The sequence below is a fragment of the Neomonachus schauinslandi genome, chromosome 8, assembly GCF_002201575.2.
Source record: "Neomonachus schauinslandi chromosome 8, ASM220157v2, whole genome shotgun sequence".
NCBI classification, from domain to species: domain Eukaryota; kingdom Metazoa; phylum Chordata; class Mammalia; order Carnivora; family Phocidae; genus Neomonachus; species Neomonachus schauinslandi.
In genome coordinates this window covers 138,898,518-138,921,315 of record NC_058410.1, presented here as the reverse complement: position 1 = coordinate 138,921,315, position 22,798 = coordinate 138,898,518, and the positions used below count along the sequence as shown (strand labels likewise).

Here is a 22,798-nt window from a genome sequence, read left to right as displayed (position 1 = left end):
ATTTTCTAAATTCTCCCAAGGATGGTACACAGATATTTACCAATCTAGAAGTCCAAGAAAGAAGTTAATTCATTTTACACAGCGAATGCCGTAGAACATTCAGGTGTTAGGTTCAGGCTTCATTCTCTCATAGATCACACCCTGAGAAAGACTGAAATACATACTGAGGAAGCAAATAGCAAGAGAGACTTTAGAATACCACTGGCATTTAGAAACCAAGTCATAAAAACTTTTTTGAGAGCTTCCATATGCTAGTCACTATTAGGTGCTAGGGATACAAACACACAAACCTATAAGGGAAAAAAGGAAGGTAAAGAGTAGAATCAGAAATACAGACGGGAAAGGCAAATAATGAATGAACAGAAGACGAATACAAGGAGATACAAAGTCTGGAATTCTTGTGGAGGTTCTCACATATCAAAAGAGAAGCCTTGAGTCTCAATAGCCTCTTTATCCCATTTAATTCAATTCACTTAATAGAAAGATAATTTCACTGTGTTCCACTGTTTGTTCACCAAACATTAATGGCCAAGTTGATACCACTTTCTCATGTTTCGACCTATACATACTTCAACACAAGCTAACATAAAATATCAATTTTACAATGTCTTGCAGATAACAAAAGCTTCTACTCCTTCCCCAAGCTCTAAAATCCTGAAGGTGAAGGTGTACCACCCATCACACTAGCCTCTTTTGTCTGTCATGAGCCAAGTTCTCCTACGAGTGGGTGCAATGTGCAGGGCTGCTAAACTGTGGGCTGTGCGGTCCAGTGGGCCTCAGTTTCATCATCAATGAAACGAAAATTTTTAATCTCTAAAATCCTTTCTGGCTCTCACAGTCTCTGAATATATGAATCTGCCAAAAGGGTTTTTAATCATCCAAGGATAGAGTGTATTACGAAGGTGTGTGGGCAGTTGGTATTTGGCCACAGGGCTACAAATAATAAAGGAACTTATTAAATAGTTTGCAAAGTCCATCCCTAATTAAAAGGGGTTTTTCCCCTCATCTTTTGTAAGAAAGGCCTCAGACCATTCTCATTAGTTGGCAAGAGATCTCAGGCAGTAACCCATTAATAAAGAGTCTAAATCAACCTGCTGCTCACTATGCAAACTGTTGTGTTTTTCTACTATCCATGTAAACATTCAGTAAAGACATGTTACAAAGGACAGACCCATATATTTTCAGTGGTCATATTTAAATTCAACTAGTTCTTTTTTACCTACTGCACCAAAACAAGAAGGTTTTATGGGGTTTTTTTAGATTTTTTATTTTGGAGAAAGAGCGTGCATGTGTGCACGCGCACAAGCAGGAGGGGCAGTGGGGGGGGAGGGGGGGGAGAGAGAGAGAGAGAGAGAGAGAAACCCCAAGCAGACCCCTCACCGAGTACGAAGCCCCATGCAGGGCTCGATCCCAGGACCCTGAGATCACCACGTGAGCCATAATCAAGAGTAGGACGCCCAACTGACTGAGGCACCCAGGCACCCCAAAACAAGGTGGTTTTTAATAAAACATCCTAATTATATAAAAGTCAAAGATGTGGGTTCCAGGCATTATTTCATCCATTCACTCACTCACTCACTCACACAAATGTCTGGATGGTTCAGTAACCAGATTACCCCAAATGGCTATGTTGTTTTAGAAAGAAGGAATAAACAAACACAGGGTTAAAGAAAATAAATAAAGAGAACACAGTCTAATTAATGATGATGATGATGATGATGATGATGATAGCAATCACTTATACAGTAATTACTATTTGCCAGATGATATTTTAAACTATGCACAGATATACTTACTCCTCATGAGAAGCCTATGAAATAGATATTATTATATTATGAATGTTCCCACTTTAGAGATGAAGAGACCGATGCACAAACAAACTTGCTCAGACTTACCCAGTGAGCACTGGAGCCAGGATTTAGACCCAAGCAGTTCAGCTCCAGAATTATGCTCCTTACACTACGCCAAACAGCCCCTCACATTCGATACATGAGGCTGCAACTCTTAGCTACATTTATGCTAAGATGGTAGCTCTGGGCACATTACTTAATCTCTTCAACTTCAGTTTCCCTAAAATGGGGATAATCATGAAGCCTTTATAGTGAAATAATTGTTAGCACTGTAAATGGCAATGTTTTAGAAAGCAATCTGAGGGGCGCCTGGCTGGTCTGTCAGTAGAGCCTGTGACTGTTGATCTCAGGGTCGTGAGTTCAAGCCGCATGTTGTTGGCCTTAGAGCCTACTTAAAAAAAATAAAATAAAATGCCTGTAGAAAGTGCTTTGAGTTTATATTCCAAGACCCATACAAGGATTCCTAACTTTGACATAATCCACTTGCTAACTCATCCTAAATATATTTGAAAATCTATGCTTCTTAATTATGTGGTAGAGCTGACCCTTGAACAACACAGAGGGTTAGGGGTGCTAACCCGCTGCACAGTCAAAAATCAACATAAAACTTTTGACTCCCCCCAAAATTTAACTACTGTTGACTGGGAGCCTTACCTTAACTACTGTTGACCAGAGAAGCTTACCAGTAACATAAACAGTCAATAAAAACACATTTTGCTTGTTATATGTATTATATACTATATTATTACAATACAGTAAGCTAGAAAAAAAAAAGGTTATTAAAGAAAATCATACGGAAGAGAAAATACATTTCTGCAGCTGTACAAATACTTACTTAAAAAATCCAGATGTAAGTGGACCTGTGTGGTTCAAACCTGTTTTATTCAAGGGTTAACTGTAGTACATGTTAAACATGCTAAAGTTAATTGCAGTTAAAACAATCAGAAAAGAAAGAAAATCAAAAGACAAAGGTAAATTTATGAAGTACTGTATTCTTAAAAAAAAAAATGGGTACTCTAGTCTAGCTTTATTAAAGTTACTTTTTGGCTGTTATCAATATATCTAAATTCAGGGGAAAAGCTCTTCCAAATGTCCACTCTTAAAAAGAAAAAAAAAAAAAACCCACAACTAATCATTCTGTATTAGATGTAAAGAAAAAAACAGCACATGGGTGGTACTGAAGACCAAAATAAATGTCTAAGCAATCAAAATATCTTAATGACAATGGCCCCTCGTGGGTGGACAGGATACACAAAGATGGAAGAATGGTAAGGGAACTAAGCAATAATTTAAAGAAGATGAAGAGACTGTAAGAGAAATCAGAAAATACAGCTATGGCAGGACCAGTCAACCAAAGTGGTCCAGGGACCATTACGATAAAAGCAAGGCAGTGCCGGGTTACAGAAAGGGAGCTAAGAAATGCAGCAAGCCACAGCAACGCTGCCGCCAACAAGCACTGTGGAGCAGTACCGGGAAAATATCCTACGTATGAGTCGAGGACAGTCGTGTTGCAAGTGCTGAATTCTGAATTAGGGCAGTAACTTCAAAATCAAACACAAAGCAAATCCGAAATGCCTGTACTACTCTCTCCCCCGTCATCCACGTACGATAATCTACCACTAGAATTAAACGGAGTCACATTATGTCTCCAAGGAGCCACTAGCTGGTGTCACTGAACGCCACTGACCCTCATGCTGGTGGCCGCACCCAGAGCCCCACTCTCTCCTCGTGGACATCTGACGCAGACAGACGTCTCTTCCAAAAATCGGTTCCACATGTCAACATCAGCACTGCTGTTGACACAGTGTCTTTGTCTTTATTGCTCTGCTTACTTTGCAAATAATTGTAAAATTAAGGTAGGAAAATAAAAACATAAACCTAATTGCAGAAATAAGAATGAGAAAGAAGCTGGGGTATGTGGAAAGGGGCCTTAACAGTTTCGGCCTTTGGAAATAAAATCAGAGGCGCTTAGTTTAAGAGAGTAAACAGAGAATCAACATTCAAAGGATCATGGATTGCCCAAACTCCAGAGTGAGAACAGTATGTGACCACAGTGGATGAATTCTCAAAGGTAATCAACTAGCAAAGAGGGTGTCAACGGCTCGCACGTTCCACATGGTGAACACGATGATTGGACAAGCCCATTTTTGGCCCTCCTATGTTATTTTTTCTATATTTGTGGTCACTTCTAGGTATACAACCCTAAGTCACAGACACATAAAAAGAACTGATGGTTATTATACTCCATGAAGACTAAAACAGAATTATTTACCAGTTAACTATGCTAGACTGGGACTCTCGGGAGGCAGGGATAAACTAGGCAAGCCCTGTTTCTTTCACTGCACTTGGAGCACCTGATACATACAGAGAGCCTGCAAATATTTGTTGAATAAATGAGTGAAGGAGTACAGAACCAACGAATATGTAGACAAACCAATGAATAAAGCCGACCACCAAACTTGAGCTCTTCCACGCACAAGGTGCTACCAGTCCTAAATAAATAAATCCACCCTTACATACCATTCTATTAAATTTGTAGAGGCATGTGGTGGGAAGCAACAACAGAGAAGGGGAAAGGGGGTGGGAGAGGAAGAGAACAGACTTAAAATCCCGGTTCAGACAGTTTACGTTTTCCTCAAGAACTGTAATGGAACAATACATAAAAGGTACTTTACAGGGTGGAAAGATCTTCCTAAACCTGTATTACCTCCCACAATTAATAGCTATTTCAAGGAGAACCTCAAAAGAACCATAAAATATACATTACAAATCACAAAGCTACATATGTTGTTTGAAAACATAGAGCAGGATTTTAAAAAATGACCTTGCCTTAAACCCAGGTTCTTTCGTGAATTTACAAAAAACAGACATTCCTCACAGACTGCTTCATCAGATAAAGTAAATGAGGTCGTAACTACATGCACTATTGCCTTTTCAAAAAGCCAAACAAAACATTCTGCTTTGTCAGGGTTACAAAAAATAAAACAACTGGTGCTACCATGCTGAGATGCAGAAAAAAAATTTTTTTAAGTGGTTTCTGAAATAAATATGAGATATGTACTATTTTTGTGTTAAAAAAACCTGACAAGCCTTTATCCACAATTGTATGTGTAATCCAAATATCCTTAATTAAAGTTGCGCTAGACAAGTTTTGGAGGGTTTTTTCCTTCCTGATAAGGATTAGAAAATAAGTTTTCTTGAAGCAACAGGAAAATTGACAGATGGTAGCTCTTTGCGTATAGCCAATCATCCACTCCCAATGTGCCCTTCCCAGTGCAACTCATTTTCATGTACCCTAACTCAAGCTCTGGTTAAAAAAGTAAAAAGAAAAAAAAAAAAAAAGGAAAGAAAAGACAGGAAGATCCAGGAACCCTCTATCTCTGAATCTGTATGATTTGGTAGTCCCAAGCGCTACACATCAAAACAGGGAACTCATTCCACGGGATAAACTGGATGCACCTTCAGAGGCACCTGGCAAGCATCCTCGCCCACCTCCCTTTGACAGCCCATTCTCTTTTTAAAAATCTGGGGCCCACAGTATCACCCCCAGGTTTAGTACGATATCCTCCACTTTACTCTCAAACTTTAGCTCACACTGGCATTCCTTTCAATTAACTCAACAACTACAGTCGGAATGAAAGGATAAAAAACTGAGCTAGAGACCACCGACCTTGGGGTTTACTGGAAAAAGAACTGGTCAGATGAAGGGGTTCAAGTCACAACCCTGCCACTTACTGCCCTGGGGTCCTCAGCAAACTACAACCTAATTAAGTCTCAGATTTCTCTTCTGTATAGTTGTGAAAGTAGTAAACTTAATAATAATCACAGTGAATGGATGCTATATGCCAGGCAGTGTGTTAATTACTTTTAACAGATGACCTTTCAATTCTCACAATAGTATGATTATCCCCACTGTACAAATAAAAGAATTGAGCCTGATGGAGGGGTTGAATAATTTATACAATGTCACACAGCAAATGATGAAATGAGGAGGCCAAGGTCTGAACCTAAGCAATCTCAAGCCACCTCTTTCTTTCTTCTGCCATTCCCTATTCAAAACACCACCACACTCACAGACTCATCATTCCCTGTGTAGGGCACAGCCTGTATACGTTCCCTACGTGCGACAAGTCCACACCACTGTTCATGTGTGTATCTTCCCACCTGCTTAAGTCTCCTCTGAACCCAACTAGGAGATAAACTTTGAGACACAGTCTAAATATCCACTTTCTATGGAAGCCCTCCCTAACATCCCGACAATCCATCGTGGTCCTAATATAATTCTGTCTACTCCTGTACTATTGTATTGACAATGTTATAACTGTTTTGTGCTTGGTTCACTCTCCTGTGGGATTCTCAAGGGCAGACGCCAACACTTAATGGACACATCTATCTATCCTCAGCACTTAACACATGTTCCACCACATTTGTTGAGTAAATAAATGTCCAGACGGGGGGCTCTTTGGTTTTCTTAATGAACAAACATAAAAGACTTCTACACATGCAATAAAATTTTAAAAACTTTCTAAACTGTAAATACATCTGTAACTATTTACAATTAATGTACCTCCTCACCATACAATCTATGAACTAACTTGAAGAAAGTGTTAACCATTCTACTCAATTAACCATAACCTAAGGTTTCCTTAATGTTGCACCCAAATTTGAGTATCTTTAAATTTTCAGGTTTTTTTAATCCCTTCCTCAAACTACATAGTTTTGTTTAATTAGAAAAGTAGTAAGCAAGGTGCACTTTTTAGTTGGAGCAATGGTATATCCTCTAACATGCTAGCATTTGAAATGCTTTTTTAAAACCAACCATTTCTTTATATATAGTTACTAAGACAGTTATATATTCATTTCAAAGTTTATATAAAACAATGACTACATAAAGAAGAATTTACAAAATTTAAGATTAAACCCCCATCCTAATTCTGCCTAAAATTTCTAGCTGGGCCTCTTATTCAAAGGCATTTATTACACCAGCATTTAAATGTTCTACTAAATGATAATTACTTCACAGGTATGAACCAATAGTGCCATCCACTGTTCTTATGAATGATCTTTCCCAAATCCAGCTTTATAAGGCACTAAAAATAAGATTACTTTAAAATTTTATGTCAACAGTATTTAAGTGAAAATAAGGTATTTGGGGATTTCATTGAAGATATCAAAAAAGCAGCAAATTTCAGGACAACTAGTTTTTGGATAAAAGTAAAAATGTAACAAGTTCGAAATCACCATAAATACTTCAATTTCACACATTTAATTGTTTGAGATAAGTTTCACTTCATTCATAGTCCAAATTATCATATTCTCTTTTTCTACAAAACAAATGACTAGAGCAAGAGAGAAATAATTACAATTACACTCCAGTGCAGCCAGAAAAAATTCTCTGCATTTGAGTAACACTGCTGTCCCTAAAATACTAAAATATTTATGAAGTGAATACTGTGAGCAAGACACTGTACCAAAAGCTATGGGGGAAACTAAGATTAATTTTTTTTAAGTTTGTCGTTCACTTAACACTGAACAAGTGAAGTGGGAGACTGATAAGCTGATGATGAACTGAATGAACTCCTAACTTTAAATTGTGGAACCAGCCACTTCCTTGCCTAGATAGTACAAAGGATGAAGAGAAAGAAAGGGGAGGAGGAGTCTCGGAGAATATTGGTAGAGTGGAGGATACAGCAACATCAAAATTCTAAGGAAAACACTTATTGAAGTACTCATACTGTGTGAGGGGACACATATAATACAGGCAGCACGTGTCTACGTCAGAAAAGAGATTAGCTCTAAGAGGGATCTAATTTATCTGAGTCACCAAGCCAGAAAACAACAGTGTCTATGACTCCAAACCCAAATGCAGAGCTCTCTCCAATGAACCACAGACTCCAGTGTCTTTTCCAAGAATAAGCCGATGTCACGCTCCAGGCTCATGGCCTCCAGGAGGAAATAACGTTCTTGGCCTCCAGAAGTTTATAGAAGAATGAGAATAATAACAGCTCTCTGCTCACCTTAGGGACATGCTACAAGAATGGTTACAACCTCTCGAGTCAGGCTTCGCATTAGCCATGTTAGACTTCTGTAGTTTACTTTTGTGAAAGAATTTACTGTAGAGAACATAATATAAAATGTGCAAGTCATTTTAAGCTACAAATCTAAAGAACAGTCTCTCTCTTCTAGTAATTAATCAGAAAGACTACCTTCCAGAGATTACCTTTGGTCAACAGCAGAGGCTTTGCAAATTAGCATAACAGATGACAGAAATAAGTTTTCACTTGTGAAAGTAGCGGTTAGCTACAAAGGACAAGTGGGTAACTCCTAGCATAAAGGGTAGTAGAAACAAGATCTAAGGAGAGAAATCAGTGGCACCCCAGATAAGTGGATTGGCTAAAATAGTCTCCACAGTAGGGTAAAGGATCTGTTAACACACCAGCTGAGACCAGTTTCTCAACCTATAGTGACAGACCAGGATTTTGATTTCCAACCTCTAGTAAATCATCATTTTTATAAAATACAATGAAAATTAATTCCAAGCTATTGCAGCAGTGGTAAACTATCTTAAAAGTTTCTCAGATGTTTGCTGTCCATTTCTCCCCTTGTCACAGAGCAGTCGTCAGCAGTTAATGACCCAGCACTGGTCCATGAACCACACTTCGGGCAGCCCTGGCTTGGACACTAAGGATCTTCTTGGGCTTGGTCCCTACTGGACCATCACTCCAGACACTGGTAGAGGATTCTGGTCGAATCAGACCAGTGAGGCTGACCACACTGTCTCACTGGGCTCAAGTGAACCTTTCAACACAAGGTGTGATTTAATCACCCAAAAGGAGAGTTCGGACTTCACCGGGCTTACAAGAACAGGTGGACTGTGCCGGCTTGCTTAGTAAGTTCTTATTTCAGATTGTGGACTGGGACTTGCTTTCATTATAACCTGACAGCTGGGCTGGAAGGAAGCAACTAATCCACATTGGTAGTGACTACCGTCTATCCAAAAAACCCCTATGAGTTAGTTGTACATAATGAAATTGGCTTGGGTTAATTTGCAGTCATCAGTGCCCGATATATAAAAAGCCAACTGATCCATAATTTTTATTTATTTTTTTATTTTTATTTTTTTTTAAAGATTTTATTTATTTATTTGACAGAGAGAGACACAGCGAGAGAGGGAACACAAGCAGGGGGAGTGGGAGAGGGAGAAGCAGGCTTCCCGCCAAGCAGGGAGCCCGACGCGGGGCTCGATCCCAGGACCCTGGGATCATGACCTGCGCTGAAGGCAGACGCTTAACGACTGAGCCACCCAGGCGCCCCTGATCCATAATTTTTAAATAAGAGAATGACTATATAGTCTGCCAAAACTTTCTGGGAAATGTTTTATCTTGAGATTCTGCCTCTTAGAGAGGGTTATTATGACCTTCTAACAGCTGTGTCTAAGGATGACACAGAAGCTGAAGGAGTTATTCTCAAGAGAGCATATTCAAAAGACGGCCATGATTTATATCATCAGGACATTGGAACAACAGTCTAGCATGAACTAAAGAAAAAATATCTTAATTTCTTCACATGATGCGAAGATATAAAAACTCAATAAATCGTTATTGAATATACTAAAATATGCAGTCATTTCAAAGACATTATAAGCTTTTCCAAACTTTGTCCTCACACAATATTAAAAGGATTCACCCTAGTATGAGTGTGATCCCACATATATTCAACCTTCTAAGAGGCTTTCCTTGGAACCTTAATTAAAAGCTTTTAGAGTGCTTCTAATTAAAATACCTCTTAAAATTTTTTTTATACAATGTAATTTTCTGAAAGCTCCAACTTAAGAGTAACAGAAAAAGATGGCATTTGAGGCTTTGACGTTCCACACGTGTATTAATGACGGCGGTAGTCCTGTTTGATGCCAAAGGTCAGGGAAACCACTTTACTGTGTGGCTGCCAGTGTCTCACAGAGGGGAGGTGAGCTATCTCACAGCTCTCAAATTCGAGGTCTGCAGGTCCCTGCTGTGCACCCTTAGCCCCTATAAAGATAGTCATGTTGCAATCTAAAAGCATTCCCCAGGATACAGAATAGAAAGAGACCCAAATCCTCCCCATCCAGGAGCTGCAATTAAGTCTGAGTTTAGAGCTGTGTGTTTTGGATTAGTTCATTCCATGTTAGTTACCTGTTGACTTGCGAAATGTTTACCTTTGCATATCATAATACCTAACACAATACCTGGTAATGTGTAAGCACATAATAACTGTATTTTCAAATGTACTATGATTATGTCTAGTTAATAACTATTTCATGTTGTAATCATCAGAACCAGAAAGATAACAAAATGTTACTAGGTGTGATTATATTTCTCTAAAAACAACACCACTTATATAAAATAAATTATTGTTCTTTCATTCATTCATTCATTCAAATGTTTAGAGAGCACCTATGAATCCAGCACTGGATAGAGATGGTAAATTCTGAACATTATAGAAAGAAAGTGAAAACATCCAAGTTAGCTTTTTTCCACAAAGACATGATATTACAGGTGGAAAAAAGTAACAGATTCTTTAAAAAATGATAATAATTTCAAGTACATAATCTCAAAATTAGATTTCCCTTTAAAGGTTCCCATATACCATCATTTTATGTCTGACAGATGGCAAGTAACAAGAAAAACGAGGTAAATCTTAAAAGAGAAAGTGTTAGTAAAGTATTACAGGGTCAGACAGTATTTTCTTAGATGTGCTCAGCCCAGGGGAGGAATATCCCTTCAAACAAGGGATAATCTGATAGTAGGACCTAAAAAGCAATACAACTTCTATCAGAACGGCTAAGCAGCATCCAACTCTTGGCTTTGGAAGAACAAAAATTGCCAAGAGATTGTCAAAACTGATGACTTTAATAGTGACAGAGAAGGCAAAAATGAGGCACAGATTTTCTTTATGGCCCAATTTCCAACTTTTCACTTTTTGTCTCTACACCACCTAGGACCTTCTGTCTCCACTACTAGAAAAAAAAAAAAAAAAAAAAACAAGGCAATCACACACATGGGGCCCCTAACAAAACCTAAGCTTTCCAACCTCAGTGCACTTCTTGTGTCTATGCACAGGATGACTCCTTATTATGTGGACCACAGTGTTGGATGGATCCATTTTTTAAATCTACATAAACACCCACATATACTCTACTTCAGAACTATAAACACATTCTACCAATTTAATGAAAAAAATGAAACACTTTGGCATGAATCTTCAAATTTTTATCTTTACCTCAGAAACTAGCTCATTTCTGGCTAGATACTTAATTCGAATCTAACACGTGACGTCACTTCCAGTTTATAGAAAATACGTAGTATAGAATAACAACTGAATACCAACACCAATGGGAGGAAGAGAGGAGAAAGGAGTGCTGACGAATCCTGGGGAGGGAGGCTGGTATTCCAATCAAGAACTTGCCCTATCTCGAGTCAGGGCCATCAAAAGATCACAGTATATTAACTAAAACATAATGGGACAAAACACGGAAACACTACCCTCTATTTCACCTGCTAGCACAAAAGAACGGAACCACGTTCTGTACACTCAATCATTTAAGACCTTTAAGAAAAAGAACTAAGTCCTACACTTGGGCTTACCAATGTCCTTTACTCCTTTTTTTTTTTTTTAAAGATTTTATTTATTTATTCATAAGAGACAGAGATGGAGAGAGGCAGAGGGAGAAACAGGCTCCCAAGGAGCAGGGAGCCCGATGCAGGACTCGATCCCAGGACCCTGGGATCATGACCTGAGCCGAAGGCAGATGCTTAACCATCTGAGCCACCCAGGTGCCCACCAATGTCCTTTACTCCTATACCTGAGGATGCACAAAAGTGTCCTTCTTCCTTGCCAAGGCTTACTTTTCCATGGGATCTTACACGATCCCATTGAAACAGTTCCTGCTGTCAATATATTTCTACTCCTTACCCCCTGCCTCTAAACAGGCTCAGACAGAAGCATCTTTCCATTCTCTAGAGACCACTTCTCTTCCTTTATAGTTAAACTCCTCCAAAGAGTAATCTTCCTGGAACAAAACTTACTAATTTTGAATCTTCCCACTCTCCTGAAACGGTTCACCTATCCCAGCATTATTTCTCCTGAAGGGGTCGAAAGCAACTGATGGGATGACTCTCCCTATTCACACACCTTCATCTCTGACTACATCTAGTTCATAGATGACTCCTCCCATATCCTATGTGCAGACAGTAAGCACTCACCTTCCATGACCTCACTGACTCACGCCTCTCCAACTAAAGCTTCTTTGTGGCCTTGTATTTCCATCCCCCACCATTCCTTGGAACTTCCAATCAATGGTTACAAGTAATTCCACTGGCGTATGCCAAAGCCCATTTTCTTAACCGTGACACAGTTCTGCCATCCTTACTATTCATTCCCCAAACTACCACTCGGACCCCTAGTCCTTCCTGGCAGGGTTACTGTAACGGCCTCATAAATGATCTCCCTATACCTATCTTCCAACACCAACGCACATTACAAGCTGGTACCAGAATAATATCCCTACTGCCCAGCTATAATTATTTCTCACCTCTGTTCCAGACTTCAGCGGCTCTCCTTGTCCTTTACTAATTGGAATTAAGTGTAACTTCTCACCCTGGGGCAATTACATTCTTCACACAAAAGATGATTTATCCACTTTTCCTTGCATACATTGGAAACACCAGACTGCCCAGAGAAAATTACCTTCTTCATAAACAACTCACGTGGTCCACTCATACGCCTTTGCTCATTCTTTCCTCTACCTACAGTGTTCTCATCATACCTATCCTACTCCCCGGAACTATGCAGGCCAAACGGGAATTAAAGCTGCAGATGATATTAAGGATGCTAATCAGCTGACATTAAAATAGAGTATCCAGGTGGCTCCAATGTGATCACTTAAAAGTGGGAGAGAGAGAGAGTCGGAGGAGAAATACGATACTGCAGGCTTTGAAGATGGAAGAAGAGGATCATACGCAAGGAATGCAGGTGGCCCTTTGAGGCTGAAGAAAGGAAGTAAACAGATTCTCCCCAACAGCCTACAGAACACAGCCTTGCCTATAGCACGTTAGCACTGCAAGACCTGTGTTAGACTTCTGACTTCCGGAACTGTAACGTAATAAATTTGTGTAGTTTTAAGCCACCCAGTTAGTGGTCATCTGAAACTGAATATACCTCCATACATAATTATCACAATTCTACCTACCTTTCAGGGCCCACTTCAAAAGTCTCTATAATGCAAAGAGTATTCGGCTCCCACGAGATCCCTCTCTGCCAACCACACTAGAGAGGCTTCCTTGCTCCTCTGAACCCACAAAAGTATCTGATGGACTAATAGGTAATTCTCGGTCTTAGCCGCTTACCAGCTACACGACAATGTAAAGTCTCTTAACCTCTCTGCACTTTACTTTCGTCGCCTATTAAAAAACAATCTCATGAGGCTGTTGTGAGGATTAAATATAGGAAAGAATATACATTTCTAAGAACTGTGTCTGGCACACAGTAGGCATTCAATTTGCCTTAGGAATCATCATAAACTTTATTCTCACTTGTTTTTTAGAGTCAAAGCCACATCACTGTCTTATCAGCGTACCAGACAGACATGTGCCTCCCCACGCTTCCTCTGCAGGGCGTCTCTGCCACACGAGAGACAGTCTAGAAACAGGAGCTGTACTAGGCGACTGGCAGCTAACCTCAAAAAGCTCACCTCAGAAGACAAGAAGAGCACTGGAAACTGGAGCAATGAATCAAGTGGACCAAAATTTATATACTCAATACAGCAAACAGAAACAAAGATGGATAGCTGAATGCCAGAGAGAGGTATTAGGAGAAAAGATAAATGTTATTTAAGAAATAAAAGGCACACTCATTATAGACATTATGATCAAATACATAATTCTCTCAGCTCCTCCAGAATCTAGCATAACCTGAAATTTTTAACTTCTTCATTGATAAAGCAATTAATACACTCCTTATACTCCTTTAGAAATGTAACAAAGTGTAACAACTTTGTAGACTCTAATAGTAACTTCAACAATTTACTAACATACACAATAAAGCTTGCTGCAAATGTGAGCCTTTTCCCAAATGGAGAATGGAAAATTTATATGAAATTTAAGATGTCCGTTTTTAAGTTGAAAGCAATACAATTTTGTCAAGATTTTGATGGAAAGGATAATTTTCTCTTGAAAGAAATAATTATGGATATACTTCTTTTAAAACATTTGAATATAAGTTTAAAAAAAAAAAAAAAGCAATGAGCTCCACCAGAGGTAAAAAATAAAATCCAAGCAAAGATGTTAAGAATGATATCATGACAAATGCTTACAGGGATGCTCTCACCTGAGAGCAAATGATAAGGCTACAACTGATTCAGGAAAGTGATTAGTAGTCAGAGAAGGTCAGAAACACCGATCTCAATTAGAGATAATATGGACTAAATTCTCTTAACATCAAAAGCATATTTGCTAATTTACTTACAAAGGGTCAGTTCTATATGGTAATATGAGAGAGTGATGGCAAATATCCAGTGAGCTTTAAAAGGCTTACAGTGCAAGGGGCAACTGGGTGGCTCAATCAGTTAAGTGTCCGACGCTTGATTTTGGCTCAGGTCATGATCTCAGGGTCATGAGATTGAGCCCCGTGTCAGGCTCCGCACTCAGCGAGGAGTCTGCTTGAGGACTGTCTCTCTCCCTCTCCCGGTGTCCCAACCCCCATGCTCACGCTCACAGGTGCACATGCCCCCTCTCTCTAAAATAAATAAATCTTTTTTAAAAAATTAAAAAAATAAAAAGTTTATAGTGTAGCCTCACTTTAAGAAACACTAAATCCAAAAGAAAGGAAACCCAAATAAAATTCCTGAATATTTTTCACTTACCACCTAAAAAGAGCATATAACTGCACAGGGAAGGATTACCAACACAGTGAATGGGGAAAGGATAAGATGTGCCAGGGACACCTGATGGTGTGCCCAGGGGCCTGCAGTCAAGACAGAGGAGAACCTTGAGTTTGGGGATCTCAAGTCGTTCAGTGTGACGGAAACCTGGAGGGTGAGGCAGGGAGTGACCACATGAAGAAGTGCACAGAAACTAGAAAAATGAAGCATCTTTGAAAACCAACAGTTAAAAGCAACACTCCAGAGGTCAACAAGAGCTTCAAAGTCACACCGAAGAAACCAAATGGATCTAAATATAATAGTGTTTGATAGACCCTGAAATATTAACATGCTTAAAGAAATGTATCTTGGCGAAAAAGGGATGATTATTCCTACATTGGGAAAAAAAGAGAGAGAGAGAGATTCTCAGAAACACTTGACTTTGCCCTCCTAAAGGCATTGTTCAGGAGAAAGCTTGCTTAGCCAAACTCCAGGTATTAAGGTCCAACTGGGAAGGCAATCTGTACTGTGAAGAGAATTTAGCATAAACCCATTAAAATTTCAAATTATAAAAATCAATCATTCATTCAGTAAGTAAATATTTATTAAATCCCTGCTGTGTACGTTCTTCCATATTCTAAGGATACAGTGGTAGGCAAGAGAGTTGAAATTCCCTGTCATCTTGGAGCTTACTACATGCCAATGAGGAGAGATGATTAAAATAGAAATGAACTCATATATATTTCAATAATGACAAGTGTTACAGAAGAAAATAAGGCAAATAGGGAGGATAGGGAATGTAGGGATATGGCAATTTTAGGTAGAAAATCGGGAGTAAAAAGAAAAACTGCAGTATCTGAAGGAAGAGGAAGAATGGAGACGGAGGGAGAAACAAACAACCTTATGCTTCTAATTTGGCTCAGGCTCAAAAGAGAGAATGTATTAGATGCTCCAGTCAATGTGATAATGACATTTCTCACTGCTATACTCTGATTTAATCACTAGCCTCTGAGCTTGATGAGTGCAGGTTTCTGAATCTTCAATGCTGAAGACCAGACGTTGGTCCCAGGTAAATTCACCAAGGCAAAGGAAAGTCAACCCAAGCAGCTTTTAGGGAAAAACCAAACGACATCTTCAACCTTCCCTGATCTTTGGCAGTGGTGAGAAGGATTAACCAGAAGGTGATAAAACTAGAGAAAAGATGGCCAGTGACAAAAGAGCTGGGACTGTGCAGGAGGAAATGGAGGCATGGCTTAGAGAGGTAGAACAGTGCTGGAGAAGGAAAAAGACAAGTTCACCCACTCTCCACAGGAAACAGCATGATGGAAGCAAAGGACAAAGGAAAAAAATTCCAGAAAAGAGGGAAGGAGGCTGAAATCAAAAAGAAGGAGGACAGGGGCACCTGGGTGGCTCAGTCAGTTGAGCATTTAACGCTTGATTTCAGCTCAGGTCATGATCTCAGGATTGTGAGATCAAGCCCTGCATTGGGCTCCATGCTCAGTGTGGAGTCTGCTTGAGAATCTCTCCTTCTCCCTCTATCTCTAAGTCCACCCCACCCCCCCACTCATGTGCCCTCTCTCACTCCTAAATAAAATTTTGGGGAAGAAAAAAAAAAGCAGGATAGCTTATGTCTGTTCAAGGCAGTTCTGTGATTGGAGGGACTCCCATGATTTAAAGAACAGAAGGCCTTGGCCTCATCATATTTTCAGACTACACTAATATTGATGACAAATTCCATTAATGCAAATAAAACGAAGTGCAAATGAGCACACCAAGAGTCAAAAGTAAGAGTCAGGAACTTCAAACTAAGATGTGAAAATAAGAGTGCTTAATATTCAGTTCACGATGCTTATTTTTAGTTCAAAGCTCATAAGGGCAACATTTTATTTTTTTTAAAGATTTTATTCATTTGAGAGAGAGAGAGAGAACGCACAAGCAGGGGGAGAGGCAGAGAGAGAGGGAGAAGCAAACTCCCCACTGAGCAGGAAACCCAACTCAGGGCTCGATCCCAGGACCCTGAGATCATCATCTGAGCCAAAGGCAGATGCTTAACTGACTGAGCCACCCAGGCACCCCAAGGACAACATTTTAAAACATGTATTTCAGATAGTTAATAATCAAAACATGGTTAGTATCTCGGGCATTATTTACTATAACTCTATTGAAAAAACAAAGATGATGGGTATGTTAATCATTCCAACAACAAAACTCTTTTTAAAAATATTTTAATCAAAGGTTATAGCTGGAAAATGAAATCCATGTTTATTACCAAAAAGACATTGGAATAATATTAATCAAAGACCTAAAGCCTTGCTGCAAACATACAGGTAATTTGTACACAGGGAACATTTAACAGGGAACTACATTCATGCGATTTAGAGCTTTTTGATTTTTCTTTCCCATGAAAATGTTCAACTGCTTTACTCTGTCACATGTTCAGAGGGAAAACCTGAATTCATGAAGTATACTGAATATTTTATGAGTAAGCTTGAGAGACACTTACCCAGTATTGATGGAAATGATTTCTATCAGTGGATTCTTCCTGATCTTTGGCAAATCCAATCGCGCTCCACCCAAGCGCTTTCCATTATCCTTTTTCTGACCCAGCAGTCTCACAGAGTGACCTTCAAATAAAGCATATAAATACACATTAGCATCAGCCACAGAACTTCACTTTAATTTACTGCTCTCAACAAATGTGTTAATATTTTTATTGACCTTCTTTCTTTTATGAAACAAACAACAATATATATATGAGAAGATGTGACCATTGACCTAAGAAATACTGTCAAGGGGACAAACAGCTGTGTGCACGTCCTGCAGTCAAAAGTGCTTTACTTATAATATTTGCACATTTCTACTGCACACATGACAGAAACAGAAATATCCTCAGAATGTCATTCCATAAGGTATGCATGCTCTCCAGCATTGACCAGGTATGTATATGAAACAGGAAGGGTTCACTTGGGCACTGGGCCTGCCAGCCAACTCATTGTTGGGGGATTAAAAAAAAAAATGCAAAAGCAGACTATCTGCTCAAAGCAAACAGCAAATCAAAGAAATAAAGAATTAGATAGGAGGAGCAAGATGGCGGAGGAGTAGGAGACCTGGATTTCGACCGGTCCCAGGAATTCAGCTAGATAGGGATCAAACCATTCTGAACACCTACAAACTCAACAGGAGATAGAAGAAAAGAAGAGCAGCAACTCTCTGAACAGAAAAGCGACCATTTTCTGGAAGGTAGGATGTGCAGAGAAGTGAATCCGAGGCGATATTTGGGAGGATAGTCGGCCGCTACCAGCAAGTGATAGAGCCGCAGAGCACAAAATCAGAACTTTTAGAAGTCGGCTCCTCTGAGGGACGTCGCTCCAGTGGCTAAGCGGGGGATGGAACCCTCGCTGGGACAGTGTGGTCTCAGGACCCTCGGGGTCACAGAAAGACCGGGGGTGCCTGAGTGCAGCACAGCTCCCAGGTATCGGAGCGGGGAAGCCAGCTGCAGAGACGGAGCTGAGGCGTGGGCTCTCAGCTTGGGATTGCGATAAACCGGGAACCATGGCACAGTCGAGCCACTGCTCCTCCAGCAGGGACCCAACAAGCAGCAGATCCAGGAGACTCCCCTTCCTCCCCCAGGAGGAGTGGCCCGGGAGTGCACCGCAGGGATCTCCTGGATTTGGAGACTCCACACGGGGTCGGGTGCCAGAGACAGAAATGCTTGGTCACAGCCCGGGTGAGCACGGAGTGCGGCCAGATACCGGGGAGACGGGAGTGACTGACGGCTTTTCTCTGGGGGCTCACTGAGGAGCGGGGCCCTGAGTTCTCAGATCCTCTGCGGCGGAGATTGGGAGGCCACCATTTTCACTCTCGTCCTCCAAAGCTGTACGGAAAGCTTGCAGGGAACAAAAGCTCCCGAGAGCAAACCCGAGCAGATTACTTAGCCCGAAACGGACAAGGGTGGGACAAATTCTGCCTCCGGCAAAGACATTTGGGAACCATGACAACAGGTCCCTCCCCCAGAAGATCAGCAAGAACAGCCAGCCAAGACCAAGTTTACTGATCAATGAGAACGGCAGAACTCCAGCGCTACGGGAATACTGAACATAGAACCCATGGCTTTTTTACCATGATTCCTTAGTCTTTCAAAGTTTTTTTTTTTTTTCACTTTCTTTTTATTTTTCCCTTTTTCAACCAACATCTTATCAATCCCTTTTTTAAAAAATCTTTTTTTTTTTCATTTTTAGAGTCATATTCTATCCCTTCATAGTAGTTAACCTTATTTTTGGTTGGTATATATATATATATATATAAGTTGTTCTCTCTTTAAAATTTTGGGATACACTTTCTTCTAACAGACCAAAATATACCCTAAATCTCTAGTGTATGGCTTTGTTCTAGTCTCCTCCCTGATCACATTCTCTCCCCCCCTTTTTTTTAATCCTCTTCTTTCTTCTTTCAACCAACTTCTTATCAATTCCTTTTATATAATCTTTTATAATTTTCAACTTCACAGTCATATTCCATCCCTTCATAGTATTTACCCTTATTTTTGTACATATATAAGTTTTTCTTTCTTTAAAATTTTGGGAGGCACTTTCTTCTAAAAAACCAAAATATGCCCAAAATCTAGTGTGTGGTGCTAATCTATGCACCAGCCTGATCATACTTGACCATATTCTGGTTTTTTGTTGTTGTTGTTGTTGTTTGTTTGTTTGTTTCATCTTTTTCTTTTGTTTTTTTTTCTTTCTTTCTTTCCCTTCCTTTTCCCCTGGTTTCAGGCCTCTTCTGATCTGTTTAGTGTTTATTTTTCTGGGGTCGTTGTTAACCTGTTAGCATTTTGTTCTCTCATTAATCTATTCTCCTCTGGACAAAATGACAAGACGGAAAAAATCACCTCAAAAAAAAAGAACAAGAGGCAATACCAACTGCCAGGGACCTAATCAATACAGACATTAGTAAGATGTCAGAACTAGAGTTCAGAATGACGTTTTTAAAGATACTAGCTGGGCTTGAAAAAAGCATGGAAGATATTAGAGAAACCCTTTCTGGAGAAATAAAAGAACTAAAATCTAACCAAGTCAAAATCAAAAAGGCTATTAATGAGGTGCAATAAAAAATGGAGGCTCTAACTGCTAGGATAAATGAGGCAGAAGAGAGAATCAGTGATATAGAAGACCAAATGATGGAAAATAAAGAAGCTGAGAAAGAGATAAACAACTACTGGATCACGAGGGCAGAATTCAAGAGATAAGTGATACGATAAGACAAAACAACATTGGAATAATTGGGATCCCAGAAGAAGAAGAAAGAGAGAGAGGGCAGAAGGTATATTGGAGCAAATTATAGCAGAGAACTTCCCTAATTTGGGGAAGGAAACAGGCATCAAAATCCAGGAGTCACAGAGAACCCCTCTCAAAATGAATAAAAATAGGTCAACACCCCGACATCTAATAGTAAAACTTACGAGTCTCAGAGACAAAGAGAAAATCCTGAAAGCAGCTCGGGAGAAGAGATACGTAATCTACAATGGTAGAAACATTAGATTCGCAACAGACTTATACACAGAGACCTGGCAGGCCAAAAAGGACTGGCACGATATATTCAGAGAACTAAATGAGAAAAATATGCAGCCAAGAGTACTATATCCAGCTAGGCTGTCACTGAAAATAGAAGGAGAGATAAAAAGCTTCCAGGACAAACAAAAACTAAAGGAATTTGCAAACACAAAACCAGCCCTACAAGAAATCTTGAAAGGGGTCCTCTAAGCAAAGAGAGAGCCTAAAAGTAACACAGACCAGAAAGGAACACAGACAATATACAGTAACAGTCACCTTACAGGCAATACAATGGCACTAAATTCATATCTTTCAATAGTTACCCTGAATGTAAATGGGCTAAATGTCCCAACCAAAAGACACAGGCTATCAGACTGGATAAAAACACAAGACCCATCAATATGCTCTCTGCAAGAGACTCATTTTAGATCCAAAGACACCCCCAGATTGAAAGTGAGGGGATAGAAAACCATTTACGATGCTAACAGACACCAAAAGAAAGCTAGGGTGGCAATCCTTACATCAGACAAATTAGATTTTAAACCAAAGACTGTAATAAGAGATGAGGAAGGACATTATATCCTACTTAAAGGGTCTATCCAACAAGAAGAACTAACAATTGTAAATATCTATGCCCCTAACATGGGAGCAGCCAATTATATAAGGCAATTAATAACAAAAGCAAAGAAACACATCGACAACAATACAATAATAGTGGGGGACTTGAACACCCCCCTCACTGAAATGGACAGATCGTCTAAGCAAAAGATCAACAAGGAAATAAAGACTTTAAGTGACACACTGGACCAAATGGACTTCACAGATATATTCAGAACATTCCATCCCAAAGCAACATGCTTCTCTAGTGCCCATGGAACATTCTCCAGAATCGATCACATCCTAGGTCACAAATCAGGTCTTAAATGGTACCAAAAGATCAGTATCATTCCTTGCATATTTTCAGACCACAATGCTTTGAAACTAGAACTCAATCACAAGAGGAAAGTCGGAAAGAACTCAAATACATGGAGGCTAAAGAACATCCTACTAAAGAATGAATGGGTCAACCAGGAAATTAAAGAAGAATTAAAAAAATTCATGGAAACCAATGAAAATGAAAACACAACTGTTCAAAATCTTTGGGATGAAGCAAAGGCAGTCCTAAGAGGAAAGTATAGAGCAATACAAGTCTTTCTCAAGAAACAAGAAAGGTCTCAAGTACACAACCTAACCCTACACCTAAAGGAGCTGGAGTAACAACAGCAAATAGAGCCTAAACCCAGCAGGAGAAGAGAAATAATAAAGATCAGAGCAGAAATCAATGAAATAGAAACCAAAAGAACAGTAGAACAGATCAACGAAACTAGGAGCTGGTTCTTTGAAAGAATTAACAAGATGGATAAACCCCTGGCCAGACTTACCAAAAGGAAAAGAGAAAGGACCCAAATAAATAAAATCATAAATGAAAGAGGAGAGATCACAACCAACACCAAAGAAATACAAACGATTATAAGAACATACTATGAGCAACTACATGGCAGCAAATTAGATAATCTGGAAGAAATGGACACATTCCTAGAGATGTATCAACTACCAAAACTGAAGCAGGAAGAAATAGAAAACCTAAACAGATGTATAGCCACCAAGGAAATTGAAGCAGTCATCAAAAATCTCCCAACAAACAAAAGCCCAGGGCCAGATGGCTTCCCGGGGGTATTCTACCAAACATTTCAAGAAGAATTAATACCTATTTTTCTGAAACTGTTCCAAAAACTAGAAATGGAAGGAAAACTTCCAAATTAGTCTTATGAGGCCACCATTACCTTGATCCCAAAACCAAAGACCCCATCGAAAAGGAGAATTACAGACCAATATCCTTGATGAACATGGATGCAAAAATTCTCACCAAAATACTAACCAATAGGACGCAACAGCGCATTAAAAGGATTATTCACCACGACCAAGTGGGACTTATCCCTGGGCTGCAAGGTTGGTTCAACATCCGCAAATCAATCAATGTGATACAATATATTAATAAAAGAAAGAACAAGAACCATATGATCCTCTCAATAGATGCAGAAAAAGCATTTGACAAACTACAGCATCCTTTCCTGATCAAAACTCTTCAGAGTATAGGGATCGAGGGTACATACCTCAATATCATAAAAGCCATCTATGAAAAACCTACAGCGAATATCATTCTCAATGGGGAAAAACTGAGAGCTTTCCCCCTAAGGTCAGGAACGTGGCAGGGATGTCCACTATCACCACTGCTATTCAACATAGTACTAGAAGTCCTAGCCACAGCAACCAGACAACAAAAAGAAATCAAAGGCATCCAAATTGGCAAAGAAGAAGTCAAACTCTCACTCTTTGCAGATGATATGATACTTTATGTGGAAAACCCCAAAGACTCCACCCCAAAACTGCTAGAACTCATACAGGAATTCAGTAAAGTGGCAGGATATAAAATCAATGCACAGAAGTCAGTGGCATTCCTATAC

General features: G+C 39.6%; 1 protein-coding gene across 2 annotated transcripts in view; it reads right to left on the bottom strand.

The window, feature by feature from the left end:
* CDKAL1 (CDK5 regulatory subunit associated protein 1 like 1) overlaps nucleotides 1-22,798 on the bottom strand; it is a 671,286-nt gene that overhangs the window by 423,236 nt on the left and 225,252 nt on the right. For both annotated transcript variants that reach the window (XM_044917193.1, XM_021696901.1), the window contains one exon: nucleotides 17,249-17,369. In XM_044917193.1, coding sequence (XP_044773128.1) covers nucleotides 17,249-17,369 — 121 coding nt within the window. The remainder of the gene's footprint in view (nucleotides 1-17,248; nucleotides 17,370-22,798) is intronic.